Genomic DNA, 14496 nt, shown 5'->3' with positions numbered 1-14496 from the left:
CCTGACTCATGTCAAACAACCGCACTTGACACTCAAGCCACCTTTAAAAAAAAAAAAAAAGACAGGGCAGCAGGAGGAGGAGCAAGAGGAGGAGCTCCATGCAGCATTCAATTGTTGCTTGTGATTCATTTCAGAAAAATCTCCAAAGAACAATGAATTAGTCACTCTCCTGATGCAAATATTAGCCAATCATCTCCACTGAAATGTCCCTTTATGCACTTCCAGCCATATAAAGCCACAAAAGCTGATATTTTTGGCTAAACCAGGAACTTTGCCAAAATTGTTTTGGTGTTTTTATTCATTACACATGATTTTTATTGGAAAAAGCAACAATAAGCCAACAATCTATGTAATATGGTGCATTTATAGGTTTGAAAAGATTAGACGTTTTCACCTGCCTGTGGATCAGTAGAAGTGACAAAGTCTCCTTTCAGTGAAGACATGTTTTCCACATGTTTTCCACTGAATGAAACACATTTTCACACTTGAAGCCAGATTTGACGTCCTGAGACGCTACAAACAATCAGCTTTTGACTAGTTTCAGGTTAATTTTTGATTAGATTTTTCACAAGACGAGGCCTCATTTAGACAACACTTTAAGTGGAAACACAACTGCACTTGAAACATTGTGTAAACCGGACCTAAAACATGCCAAGTCAGTGTCATTTCTCTGTTCGACTCACCTATTGTCTCCTGAAGGACAAACCTGCATCTTTAGCAAATCAATGATTTCATCTAAATTTCACAGTGATCCAGAAACAGTAATCACAGCTACATTTATGATATTAAAATGTATATTTAATGTTTTATTGTGATACACTTTACAACTGAAAGACCATCAGATGCATTATTATTTTCTAAATCAGATTCATATTTTCTGGTGAGATTGATATTATTGGTATTGTGATGTTTGTTCTGCAACAGCTCATGTTAAGATGTATTTTTGGGACTGTGATAATAGACTTTGGGTAGCATGTCTCTTATAGTAACAGTTAATGTTGGATTGACTCCGATCGCTGCTGATTTAAGTGGCTGAATCAAGTCCTGGCTGTCACATGGGAGCAGTATGAGAGTGATAGCTGATATACACCACCGAATTACATTTCCCTCCAATGTCACTCTGGTTGACCCCCGATGTGCGTCCTGGCTCCACTCTTTAAGCTTTTTGGGAAAAGCCAGAGCAATTCATGGGTGAATCAATGAGACGTAAACATTTGTGGCTTGTGGAAAGCTGCTGCACACAAGAGACCAGTCCAGTGTTAGTGGATCTGATTTCTTCTCCTAAATACAATTTATTAACTCTGAAATGCTGCTACTTTTTTTGTTATGCTTCTTTTGGATATTTTTGGATTGAAAAATAGAAAAACACTAAGATTACAAGTTTGGATTTCTCTATTTAACCATGAAAAGCTGAAAACGAGTCAGAAATCTTGTGCATCTCAATCAACTTTGATGCAGTTTCATAATAAACTCTTTGCATTGGATTGCTGCCAACAGCAACTCTGCTGCTGAACAATGAAAGTTGTTGGTTTGGGTCCATCCAGCAGAGAAAGCCAGAGCGTCGAGGGCTTCATCTCAAATAACGCCATTTTATTGTGTTTTATGGGTTTGAACTGGTGGGAATGAGGTTTCATTGGTGTTTTATTCTGTTTTCCACATGTTAATACAGTTTTCTCTCTCTCTCTCTCTCTCTCTCTCTCTCCACTTTTTCTCCCCTTTCTTCTGTTTCTCCTCTTGAAGATGGAGAAGAAGGTCAGAGTTCATCTGAGAAGAGCTCCAGACGAAATATGACTGACCATCAGTTCTCCGATGCCGAGGATTCGGAAGGTGGCGAGGAGGATGGTGACGAAGTGGGCGATGAAGTGGATGATGACGAGGATGACGAGGACGACTACGATGGCGACTCCACCCCGAAGACGCGCTCGCGTTCCACCAGCCCGCAACCATATGTCCTGCCGTCACTGTCCATCACGGCCGTGGCCGCGTCCCACTCCATGTCCCCGCACCTGTCCCACTTCCTGGGTGAGGCCAACAAGCTGGGATATTTCACCACCGTCCCCAGCATCCAGATCACGCAGCAGGCTCCGCCCAGCGACCCTGGCGGGCGGGCGGTGGAGTATCAGCGAGGCCAGCAGCCGCCGCTGGGCAGCAGGCTGCTGGTTCCTCCGTCCTCCTCCTCCTCCATGGATGAAGACCACCCCATCCCCTCCCCAGACCTCTCCTCATCTTCCTCCCGCTTTTCCTCACCCGGGTTGGACCTCTCGGGCTGCCCGTCCCCGGTCTCCCCGTCCTCTTCCCCCTCCGCCCGCCGTTACCTCTCCCCACGCCGCGACCTCTCGCCCCGCGCTGGACACCTCTCCCCCCGGCGGGACGCCTCTCCTCTGCGGCACATCTCACCCAAGAGAGACTTGGGCGGGTACCGAAGAGACCTCTCTCCCCGGAGGGGGCATCACTCCATGCTATCGCCACTTTCCCGGCCCACGTCGCCCACTGGGAGAGACTACAAGCGCGACCTTTCACCCCGGGGCCGCCACAGGGGGATGATCCGGCCGCTGTCTCCACGCCGAGGGCTTCATCAACATCTCCACCACCAGAGGTGAGAGCTTAGAGGACTACTGGGGGCCTTTATGAGATTTAATGTCCTTTTAAATTGTCAATGAATTACATTTTATCTGAGAAACTTGTACAACTCAAAGTAAATGCAAGACAATAAATCCATCTATCTTCTACAGTGCCTAATCGCAGGGAGCCAATCCCAGATCACTGTGGGCGAGTGCAGGACACACCACCAGTCCATTACAGGGCAAAGAGAGAGAGACAGACTCACTCACAGTCACACCGAGGGGCAGTTTAGCATCGCCAATTAACCTCATATGCATGTTTTTGGACTGTGAGAGGAAAGTGGAGAACCTGGAGAAAGAGCTTAGCGACAATATGCAAACTCCACACAGAGAGGCACTGTGAGGCAAGAGTGCTAACCACTGCGCCACCGTGTGGTCCTAAGGAGATAAATGACAAAAACAAATAACATTTAAAAAAAAGAAGCTTTAAAGGTAATTATCAAAACTGGGTAGAAAATATGGAAGATTTAAATAATAAAATGATGAATTCATAGTCAGGAGTGTGAAACTTGAGGCCTGGGCATGAAAACCAGCCTGCAGAGGCTCCAATCCGGTAAAACCACCAAGCAAATGGTCAAACTTTTTTTTTTTAAAGTGATTGGTTTTTTTTAACAAATTTCTTAAGAGGAGTGACACAAAAACAACACAGACCTGAGCTGAGATATCACTGATGCTGACATGAAAGATAGCTAAATGGCCTCACGACCACGCTGTCAGGGGGGGGTTTGTAAAAACACCCAGAATTCAAAAGTTATAGGCTTTTTTAACATGTTACTGAAGTTTGCACCAGAAGGTTTCATTAATTTGCTTTATGTTGAAATTGTATTTAGTTTATGTAGTAACTGTGAAATATCAACATTTTCATCAAATATACTCTGCGCCACAACAAAAGAAAAATTTTAAGTTTAAATTTAAAGGTTATTATGGCACTGTACATTACAAATACAAAAAAAAAAAAAGAAGAACTTTATGATTTCTGTGATTTTACAGTTGGTTGGAGAATTTTATAGTTGGTTGGTTGGACATTTTTTACATAAAAATGGTTTAACCTTTCCAAAGCAAACGGGTTTGTGCGTACCAAGAAAGCCTTTTTAAACAAGGTAGGATCAAGTTCAAATGTAAAAAACTGAAGAACATACCTCAGCTAAATGTGTTGGACACAAAACTGAAGCCACGAGCCACAACAAAAAAGCCACTGTTTCAATTTAATGTCCGTTTACTTGTGAACTATAAGAGATTGGTTGGAGGTCAGTTTGATTGGGCCATGCTCCTCCACACAGGAACAAACAAGTTATGATCTATTTCACAAAGACTATTAGATTGTGGTGGAACTCCTTCTTGAGATCACGGACACTGCTCAGGACTCCTGTATGTTGGTCAGAATGGACGTGCCCAAGACAGTTTGGCTTCACTTTCATGGTTTTAGCAAATCCAAATGGGTTTTAGACACAATCTGGATGAAACTTCTGCTGAAAAAGCCGTCATTCAGAAATAAAATAATTGCAAAGAAGTGATCAATAATAGTTAGTCTGAATAAATAAGATTATAAATAGATAACCCCTCAAGATGAAGCACCTCAATTTTCAAAGGGTTTGAGAAATAAAGCTTGAAATGAAGCGTAAACAAATGACTGCTTATGATCATCTATTTGGGGCAGCGGTTGTCTCGAGGTTAAGGAAGCAAGCAAGTAACCAGACGTTTGTCAGAATCCCACCACCAACGAGTCAGCAGTACAATTATGTGAACCTCCAGCCCCGTGGTTCCCAAAGTGGAAGTCATGCCACCAGCAGTGTAGCGGTCCCAGGAGAAGTGTGTATACTCTCCATTTCTGCCGTCTTTTATGACTGTGGCATACTCTATTTAGTGAAAATCCATCCAGAGGATTTGCTCCTACTGCATGATAAACAGACATTAACCAGTAAATCAGTGAATGCCGTGAGTGAGAGGCAGAGTTGGGTAGCTCATGGCTTCATCATCATCAAAAATAGGTCATTTGACTTGTAGATACTGCTGAGTCATGGGGAATTTGGAAGTGGTGAGTGAAAACTAAGTGGATCATATAGCCATATATACCCTGGAGTGCACCACCACACACCACCAAGGGAGGGAGCCATTGCAGGGGGTGTGATGGCCAATGTCATCACGACTTTCAACTTCAATAAAAACCCAACTTGACCTCTTAAAACATTGAATTTGCAGTTTATATCAAACATTTAGTAAAAAGAAGTTAAGTGCGCTTTGAAAATAATATTAGTTATTCCAGAAATTGTTTTAGAAAACGCCGGTCAAGTAGAAGAATATCTCACCTAATGTCTGCTAACATTCAAAAGACAGGTATGGGCTGGGTATTGGCCCTGGCCCTCTACCTTCAGAGAAGGAATGAAGTGAAGATCAACCCTTTCCCCATCGCCCATCGGGTTCTACCTTGAGAGTGTGAACACCTTTTCTCTCCCCGCTGACAGTTTGTCATGACTTTTCTTCTTCTTGGTGGCGTGCAGCCCTCAGAGAGGCGCTCGCAGCCTGAGGACGAGCCATCAGCCCGGAGGGCCGCTTCAGGGAGAGTTTGGGCCGTTGGGACGTCACAGAGCCAGCGTGGACATGGACATGGTAAGAGTCGGACGGTGACGGTCTTGAGTTCTGGACACTGGTGCAAACACTTAAGGGCCCTGTTTACGATCCAACTTGGTTGCCTTTCCACCACTACAATGTTTGTGTACTCACACTGTTATTGTTTACTGTGTATAGTTTTCTGTGCATATGTGTGGGATTACAAAAGCAAACAACAGCACCCTCTCGTGCACCAACATGAGAACTACAACATTTTCAGGTTTTAACCATTTCCGTGTACAAGGACATAGTTTTCAAAATGTTGTGTAATCATGAAACCTTTCTAAAACAAAAATGCAAAATTTATACATCTTCGGTTCAAAAACGTTTCACGTGAACACTTTTAAAAATTGCTTGGTAAACACAAAAATGTTCTCAAACTGAAGCAAAAATGACACATTTCAATGTTTCAACGTTGTGTAAATGGGTTCTGAGTTGACAGACTTTGGTATTCATCATAGTACACCCCTTGCAATAATATACTGCAAAGACATTTTTCCAAGAGTCATTTTCGTCCATAAATAAACTCAAACAATAGACACATACCATCAAAACACACCAAACTGGAGCCCATCGGCACGAAAGACAATCGCCAACACACAATTTTGACAAATCCAGCCGCCAACTACTGAAACATTTCTTTGCACTGAGTGAAACCTCGGCCCAGGGAGAAGGTGCAAACTCCACACAGGCACAGTCGTCAATCACCAACACTGCTTTAACTCAACGTGACCGTAATTAATGAACTCCATTAAGAGCTGTGGCTTTGCCGTGCAGTTTGCACGTGGAAAACCTGGAGAACAAATAGTGAAAATGGAAGGAGACGACAGAGACGGAGTGGAGAGGCGAGAGCATCTGGCAGCCGGAGCAGAAACATTGAGAGAGGATGAGGGAATAAAGAGCACGTCAGATGGGCTGCGAGCATGAGCGGGCGGGATGATTGAAGAGAGGGCTGCCGGGTTTTGGTGGTAATAGGATCTTGGCTGGCGGTGGTGTGGTTAATAACGCGACTGTTTTTCTTCTTAAGAGCCCCACTTCAGACTCTGGCTCCTGCTGCTGGTCCCACTTAAACAAAGCGCGAAATAGAGAGCGAGACCCAGTCTGCTTGGAAATCCCACCATCCTTTCAATAACAGACAAACATCTCAACAGTCACTACTCAGACTTGGTGGAATGTCACAGAGAAAGTTTCTGTTGACTAACACCTGCAACAAGCTTTAATTGAACTTGTTTAAGTGATAAATAATCATTTCTACTCAAGCTGTGAATGTTTGTGTTTTGTCTTGAAAAGTTTTCATTGCCTTTTTCATTTCCAGGAGCATCCGTCACCAGGAGAACGGGACCGGGGTGGTAACCTTGGTAACCAGTCCAGCCCCCCCCATCAGGTCCTGTTCAGTCATCTCCCACTCCATTCACAACTCCAGGTACTGTTTTCGTTTTTACGAATCCCGTTATTGTGCATTGATATAAACTATATAGTTGTGTGTGTGTGTGTGTGTGTGTGTGTGTGTGTGTGTGTGTGTGTGTGTGTGTGTGTGTGTGTGTGTGTGTGTGTGTGTGTGTGTGTGTGTGTGTGCGTGTGTTTCGGTGTTTTGATGGAGTTGTTTTTTCCTCCTTCAGGTGCGTTCTCCTTTCCCAATGATCCCGATTGGAGGGATCCAGATGGTTCACTCTGTCCCCTCGTCCATCACCTCCCCTCTGGGCCAGCAGGGGGCGCAGCTCGCCGCCGCCCGCCTGTCAATGAACAAGAGCATGTCGGAGGACTCTGTTGGCCATGATGCCGCTCCACCACACTTCACCTCCTTCTCAGAGAGAGTGGGTCACGAGGGAAGAGACAGGTTGGGGGAATCACCTCACGCCTCCTCTCAGGAGAAGGACGAAGGAGGAAGAAGAGGAGGAGGAGGAGGAGGAGGAGGAGGAGGAGGAGTGAGAAAGGAGCGTGAGCAAGAAGAGAGCATCCAGACCTGCACCAAGGCCATCGCTTCTCTCTGCATCGACTCCACGGAAGCCGCCCGGAGAGGAGGTAGAGGAAGTAGAGGAGGAGTAGAAGGAGGAGGAGAGAGGGATGGAGGCAGAGCTCCTTCCTCCTCTCCTTCTCCTTCAGGGCCATCCCCTGAAGCCCATCATCATCATCATCATCATCATCATCATCATCATCAGCCGTCTCCTCACGCCTCCCCGTCTCCTCCTCAAGGTTTTCAGCACTTTAGTGGCCTGGAGCTCAGCCCCCCCCCTCATCCTTCCATCCCCGCCCCCTCCTCCTCCACTTCCCCCTCCCCCTCCTCTCTTCACCCTCCCAGCCCTGGATCTGAAGCCCTCCAGCAGCCGGAGAGAGACCGGGAGGGAGACGGCACACAGAGAAGCAGGGAGGCATCATAGTGCTGCAGGGTGGGGGGGGGGGGGGGGGGTAGGAGGAGGAGGGGTCGCCCTGGATTGTTTTGGGTTTTTTTGGATAATAGGAAGGGATGAAGTGCAACAGAGAGAGAGGAAAAAAAGACTTTTGCACACTTTTACACACATCTTTGTTCTGATTTACTCTCTCTCTCTCACACAAACACACACATGATAACTGAAAACAATTTTCAATGTTTTGGACCTCTGCAGTTTTAATGTATGTGTGACACCACAGACTTTCTTATTCAAACACATGTACCACCAACACGACCAAACTCACACAAAAAACAAGAAGAACTCGGTACGTCAACAGAAAACAAAGTAATTGGACTGCTACGTGTGTGCCTTTTCTTTCTCTATCATTTTTCTTTTTGCTTATTTTCTTATAAGCAAACAAAGCAGGAAGGTAAATATAAATACAATACTATCAGCTCTGTAATAAATGCAACCCTGATCTTTCCCCCCCTCTCTTCCCCTTTTTTTTTTCTTCCTTCTGTTATTTTTGGACAGCTTAAAAGTCTCGACAAGTGATGTGAAATTATGGATATTACTATTACGTACGGTTGCACTAAAACATATTTTTATATGAGTGAATTTTTTTTTTTTAATAATGGCTTTTTTGTGTACAGCAGCAATTCTATAATACTATTTATTATTGTTACCATGTTTCATAAATTGTAAATTTTTTTTCTTAAATGTTGTGGATGCTTTTTTCTATGTAAAGCATGGGTTTTTTGGGGGATGCTATTGCTTACATTAGGGTGAGGATATGTACACTGTAATATGGCTTTATATGTTAGACCTATTTATATACGTCTAAGTGAGTCCCCTTAACTTGGAGGTATATACACATAGAAGATATTTACCCAGCATATGAATACATACAGTATATGAAATCTATCTATCTATCTATCTATCTATCTATCTATCTATCTATCTATCTATCTATCTATCTATCTATCTATCTATCTATCTATCTATCTATCTATCTATCTATCTATCTATCTATCTATCTATCTATCTATCTATCTATCTATCTATCTATCTATCTATCTATCTATCTATCTATCTATCTATCTATCTATCTGGATAGGTCGATCTATCTGCACAACATTTAGAATGACATTCACAGTATAGTAGTTTTCTTGTACATTTTCTCTGCTGCTCTTTGCTGCCTGTCACTTTTCTTGAAACCTATTTGAAGGTATTATTAGCTTTTTTTTGTCATTCAGATTTCTACAAGGAACAGATCCAGCATCAAGTAAATGAACATGCCTTCTCACAACAAAATGACATTCGGCTAAGATCTCATTCAAACCGCCTTTCCCTTCTTTGGCGAAAAGACAAACCCTCCATCAAGGCTAATTTCAGGTCGGTTAAAAGTAACGCCAACTATTTTCAATGATATTTCGGGGAAAACATTCCAGTCCATGTAAATATCCAATCAGCTCCCCCTAAACCATTTATATCTTCAACATTCAGGCAGACTTTGGCCAATACAAACTGTTATTTAAAGGCTTTTCTCTCAAACGCATACACCAAACTTTCTGATTAATGCACCTTATTCAGTAGTTTCTGATTCTGTTTTTGTTTTTCGGGAGACGAAATTGAAAGTGTCTCAAAGGAGATGTGTAAACTGTCTGTAAAGTATAACACCGACAGTACGTTTGTGACATTGAAGCTTTCTGCACTGCTTTGTTTTACTTTCTTTCTTTCTTGGCCCTCCTCCTCCTCTCCTGGATGTCCCTTTTGTAGCTAAGCAATATTTAGCCAAAACTCTGCTCACCTAGCAGGGAGTGTATTTGTTGCAAAGCAACAACAGCGTACTTAAAAATCCTAAAATCAGGAGAAGATGGGAGCAGTTTGGTGGAGGGCTTTGTGGTGATTTCAATGACACAACTCTTTTTCTCTTGTTGACAGTTTCGGGCTGAGTCGGGCAGGCTGCAATGTGAGCGTGTGTCTCTGTGTTCTGTATTCTCGCTGTGTATTTGACCAGTATATCCTCTTCTTACGACTTTTTTCTATTTTGATCCTCCCTGTTATGTACACTTATGACAATGATGTCTTTAAAATAACTCTCTCTCTCTCTCTCTCTCTCTCTCTCTCTCTCTCTCTCTCTCTCTCTCTCACTCTCTCTCTCTCTCTCTCCCTCTCTCTTTTTCTCACAAAGATATCAAAGCACAAGTCATTGTATAGAAAATGACAACAGTACAATAAAAAAGGACAAAAAAAAGGTAAATGTGCATATAAAAGGGTAACTTTTGTGGTGGTGTTCTATGGAATTAATACAAATATCATGTATGACCCCAGTTGCAACAAGGAATCGCAGTAGAAGTGGAAGAAATGGATTGTTGTTTTCAAATAAATATAAATAGAATCAGTTTTCTGTGTCTGAGACTTTTTGTGGCAAATTGTGTTCAACTAAAGTTACAAATGTTCAATAGATAATAGAAAACTACATGTTTCTTCCCCGGCTATTGTCACGTCTCTGGGTGCTTCTGAATGCTTTCTTCCTCCTTTCCAATCGACTTTTGGTAGAAAGGTGTTAGGAGGCTTCATAAAAGAGTTTGGAAAGGTGTTAGGAGGCTTCCTAAAGGAGTTAGGGATAGGTGTTAGGAGGCTTCATAAAAGAGTTTGGAAAGGTGTTAGGAGGCTTCCTAAAGGAGTTTGGAAAGGTGTTAGGAGGCTTCATAAAAGAGTTTGGAAAGGTGTTAGGAGGCTTCCTAGTGGCGTAATAATAATGGATGGAGGTGAAAGTCAGTGACAGGAGGCTTCCTAAAGAAGTTAAGGAAAGGTGTTAGGAGGCTTCATAAAAGAGTTCGGAAAGGTGTTGGGAGGCTTCCTGAAGGACTTGAGGAAAGTAGTCAGGAGACTTCCTAAAGGAGTTAGGGATAGGTGTTAGGAAGCTTCATAACGGAGTTAGTGAAAGGTGATAGGAGGCTTCCTAAAGGAGTTAGGAAAGGTGCGAGGAGGCTTCCTAGTGGCGTAATAATAATGGATGGAGGTGAAAGTCAGTGACAGGAGGCTTCCTAAAGAAGTTAAGGAAAGGTGTTAGGAGGCTTCCTAAAGGAGTTACGGGAAACGTGTCAGGAAGCTTCCCAAAGCAGTTAAAGAAATGTGTTAGGAGGCTTCCTAAAGGACTTAAGGAAAGGTGTTACTAAAGGAGTTAAGGAAAGGTGTGAGGAGGCTTCCTAAAGGCAAGAAGGAAATGTGTTAGGAGGCTTCATAAAGGAGTTAAGGAAAGGTCTTAAGAGGCTTCCTAAAGGAGTTAAGGAAAGGTGTTCCTAAAGGAGGTAAGACAAGGTGTTAGGAGACTTCTAAAGGAGTTAGGAAAGGTGTTAGAAGATTTCGTAAAGGAGTTAAGAAAGGTGTTAGGAGGCTTCCTAAAGGAGTCAAGGAAAGGTGTTTGGAGCCTTCCTAAAGGAGTTAAGGAAAGGTGTTAGGAGGCTTCCTAAAGGACTTACGGGAAGGTGTTGGGAGGATTCCTAAAGGAGTTAAAGAAAGGTGTTAGGAGACTTCCTAAAGGAGTTAGGAAAGGTGTTAGAAGATTTCGTAAAGGAGTTAAGAAAGGTGTTAGGAGGCTTCCTAAAGGAGTTACGGGAAGGTGTTGGGAGGATTCCTAAAGGAGTTAAAGAAAGGTGTTAGGAGACTTCCTAAAGGAGATTAGGAAAGGTGTTAGGAGGCTTCTTAAAGGCGTGAAGGAAGGGTTTTAGTAGGCTTCCTAAAGGATTCAAGGAAAGGTGTTTGGAGGCTTCCTAAAGAAGCTAAAGAAAGGTGTGAGGAGAATTCCTAAAGGATTTAAGGAAAGGTGTTAGGAGGCTTCCTAAAGGAGTTAAGGAAAGGTGTGAGGAGAATTCCTAAAGGATTTAAGGAAAGGTGTTAGGAGGCTTCCTAAAGGAGTTAAGGAAAGGTGCTCCTAAAGGAGTTAAGGAAAGGTGTTAGGAGGCTTCCTAAAGAAGTTACGGAAAGGTGTTGGGAGGCTTACTAAAGGAGTGAGTGAAAGGTGTTAGGAGACTTCCTAAAGGAGATTAGGAAAGGTGTTAGGAGGCTCTTAAAGGCATGAACGAAGGGTGTTAGGAGGCTTCTTAAAGGAGTTAAGGAAAGGTCATAGGAGCCTTCCTAAAAGAGATAAGGAATGGTGCTAGGAGGCTTCCTAAAGGAGTTAAGGAAAGGTGTTAGTAGGCTTCCTAAAGAAGTTACGGAAAGGTGTTGGGAGGCTTACTAAAGGAGTGAGTGAAAGGTGTTAGGAGACTTCCTAAAGGAGATTAGGAAAGGTGTTAGGAGGCTCTTAAAGGCATGAACGAAGGGTGTTAGGAGGCTTCTTAAAGGAGTTAAGGAAAGGTCATAGGAGCCTTCCTAAAAGAGATAAGGAATGGTGTTAGGAGGCTTCCTAAAGGAGTTAAGGAAAGGTGTTCCTAAAGGAGTTAAGGAAAGGTGTTAGTAGGCTTCCTAAAGGACTTAGGAAAGATGTTGGGAGGCTTACTAAAGGAGTGAGTGAAAGGTGCTAGGAGACTTCCTAAAGGAGATTAGGAAAGGTGTTAGGAGGCTCTTAAAGGCATGAACGAAGGGTGTTAGGAGGCTTCTTAAAGGAGTTAAGGAAAGGTCATAGGAGCCTTCCTAAAAGAGATAAGGAATGGTGCTAGGAGGCTTCCTAAAGGAGTTAAGGAAAGGTGTTCCTAAAGGAGTTAAGGAAAGGTGTTAGTAGGCTTCCTAAAGAAGTTACGGAAAGGTGTTGGGAGGCTTACTAAAGGAGTGAGTGAAAGGTGTTAGGAGACTTCCTAAAGGAGATTAGGAAAGGTGTTAGGAGGCTCTTAAAGGCATGAACGAAGGGTGTTAGGAGGCTTCTTAAAGGAGTTAAGGAAAGGTCATAGGAGCCTTCCTAAAAGAGATAAGGAATGGTGTTAGGAGGCTTCCTAAAGGAGTTAAGGAAAGGTGTTCCTAAAGGAGTTAAGGAAAGGTGTTAGTAGGCTTCCTAAAGGACTTAGGAAAGATGTTGGGAGGCTTACTAAAGGAGTGAGTGAAAGGTGCTAGGAGACTTCCTAAAGGAGATTAGGAAAGGTGTTAGGAGGCTCTTAAAGGCATGAACGAAGGGTGTTAGGAGGCTTCTTAAAGGAGTTAAGGAAAGGTCATAGGAGCCTTCCTAAAAGAGATAAGGAATGGTGTTAGGAGGCTTCCTAAAGGAGTTAAGGAAAGGTGTTCCTAAAGGAGTTAAGGAAAGGTGTTAGTAGGCTTCCTAAAGGAGATAGGAAAGATGTTAGGAGGCTTCCGAAAGGAGTTAAGGAAAGTTGTTAGGAAACTTCCTAAAAGGTGTGAGGAGAATTTCTAAAGGAGTTAGTGAAAGGTGTTAGGAGGCTTCCGAAAGGAGTTAAGGAAAGTTGTTCCTCAAGAAGTTAAGGAAAGGTGTGAGGAGGCTTCCTAAAGGAATTAATGAAAGGTGTTTGTAGGCTTCCTAAAGGAGTTAGTGAAAGGTGTTAGGAGGCTTCCTAAAGGAGTTAGGAAAGGTGTTAGGAGGCTTCCTATAGGAGTTAAGGAAAGGTGTTTGGAGACTTCCTAAAAGAGTTAGGGATAGATGTTTGGAGGCGTCATAACGGAGTTAGTGAAAGGTGTTAGGAGACTTCCTAAAGGAGTTAGGAAAGGTGCGAGGATGCTTCCTAATAATAATGGATGGAGGTGAAAGTCAGTGACGTCTGTCGTGATGGAAAAACAAGAAATTTCCAAAAATGGACTACAAGAAGCTAATTTATATCACTTTCCTCTTCTAACTACTGATATAATGTCAACTATCATAAAGTTTTTAGATTGCAACATCTAGAACATTCCAGATTGGGATCTGGGTTCTAGATATTTTCAAGTTGTTCCAGTAGATCATTGCTTTGGTAACTTACATGATCTGCTCCCTTTTCACTCATCCTGGTTTTCTCTGAACATGCCAATGAGTCGGCCCTTTAAATGTTGTCACCGCAAGAAATTCTGGGGCAGCATGATCTGGTCTCCTTTGGTAAAGGAAGCATCAGTGTTTCCTAGGCCAAAGGAGGCTCTAAAGGAAGCATCAGTAGTTCCTAGCCTAAAGGAGGCTCGAAAGGAACGGTCAGTGTTTCCTCGGTTAAAGGAAGTTCTAAAGGAAACATTGAGCCTTCTTTCCTTAGCTTAGTGACAATTCCAATGCTACTTATTATGGCCGCCACTTAAAGACTTCTGGGGTTAAGGAGAAGTGGATAGGAAAGGAGATAAGAGGGACTGTTAGGAGATAGGAGGGCGTATTAGGAGATAGAAGGGACTGTTAAGACATAGGAGGGAGTATTAGGAGATAGGAGGATCTATGAGGAAATCGGAGTCCGTGTTCTTCCATGTTCTTCTCATGTGCAGCACCTGTGCTCTCCCTGCCTTCCCTGTGTATTTAAACCTTCTCCCTCTGTTTGCTGTTCCTGATTCCTCTGTGTGTCCTTGTGTTCCCTGGACTGTAGTTTATGGCTTTTGTGCTCTCTTTTTACCCCCTGGACTATCCATCAATAAGCTCTGTTTTTTATGGAAGCTTGTGAGTCGGCGCTTGGGTCCACCCACAATCCCTGACAACTGGATGGAGTTGTTTATGTGTGATTCCATGATCAACCTCAAAAGGGTATCTGCCACTGAGGTGGTAGAGCGCCATAGAGCCTAATTTCACCATGAGTGGGCCAGACTGGTAAAATAGTGTCATAACAACCTTTAAAGGTAGTTGTTAAGATGGCGGCGCGTGAACACGCAGCGGCTCCTCTCTCTCCCGTCGAATCGGCATTTTTGTGTTTTTTGTGTTATGCACACACGTGCATATGCCCGTCCCTGTTGTCCTCGCTACACCTGAGACACCTGAGACACCTGAGACGCACCTACTCCCG

The 14496-nt window shown here is 43.3% G+C and overlaps 1 protein-coding gene across 1 annotated transcript in view; it reads left to right on the top strand.

The window, feature by feature from the left end:
- The window catches only part of hivep2a (HIVEP zinc finger 2a), a gene marked incomplete at its 3' end in the record, with an annotated part of 157647 nt that extends 150041 nt beyond the window's left edge, over positions 1-7606 (top strand). The window contains 6 exon segments of the mRNA XM_080514457.1: positions 1741-2596; positions 5120-5228; positions 6544-6651; positions 6848-7345; positions 7348-7385; positions 7387-7606. Coding sequence (XP_080370583.1) covers positions 1741-2596; positions 5120-5228; positions 6544-6651; positions 6848-7345; positions 7348-7385; positions 7387-7606 — 1829 coding nt within the window.
- Positions 7607-14496: the final 6890 nt, after the last annotated feature.

Source organism: Blennius ocellaris (genome assembly GCF_963422515.1).
Source record: "Blennius ocellaris genome assembly, chromosome: 18".
Lineage (NCBI taxonomy): Eukaryota > Metazoa > Chordata > Actinopteri > Blenniiformes > Blenniidae > Blennius > Blennius ocellaris.
This window is presented reverse-complemented; position numbering and strand designations above follow the sequence as displayed.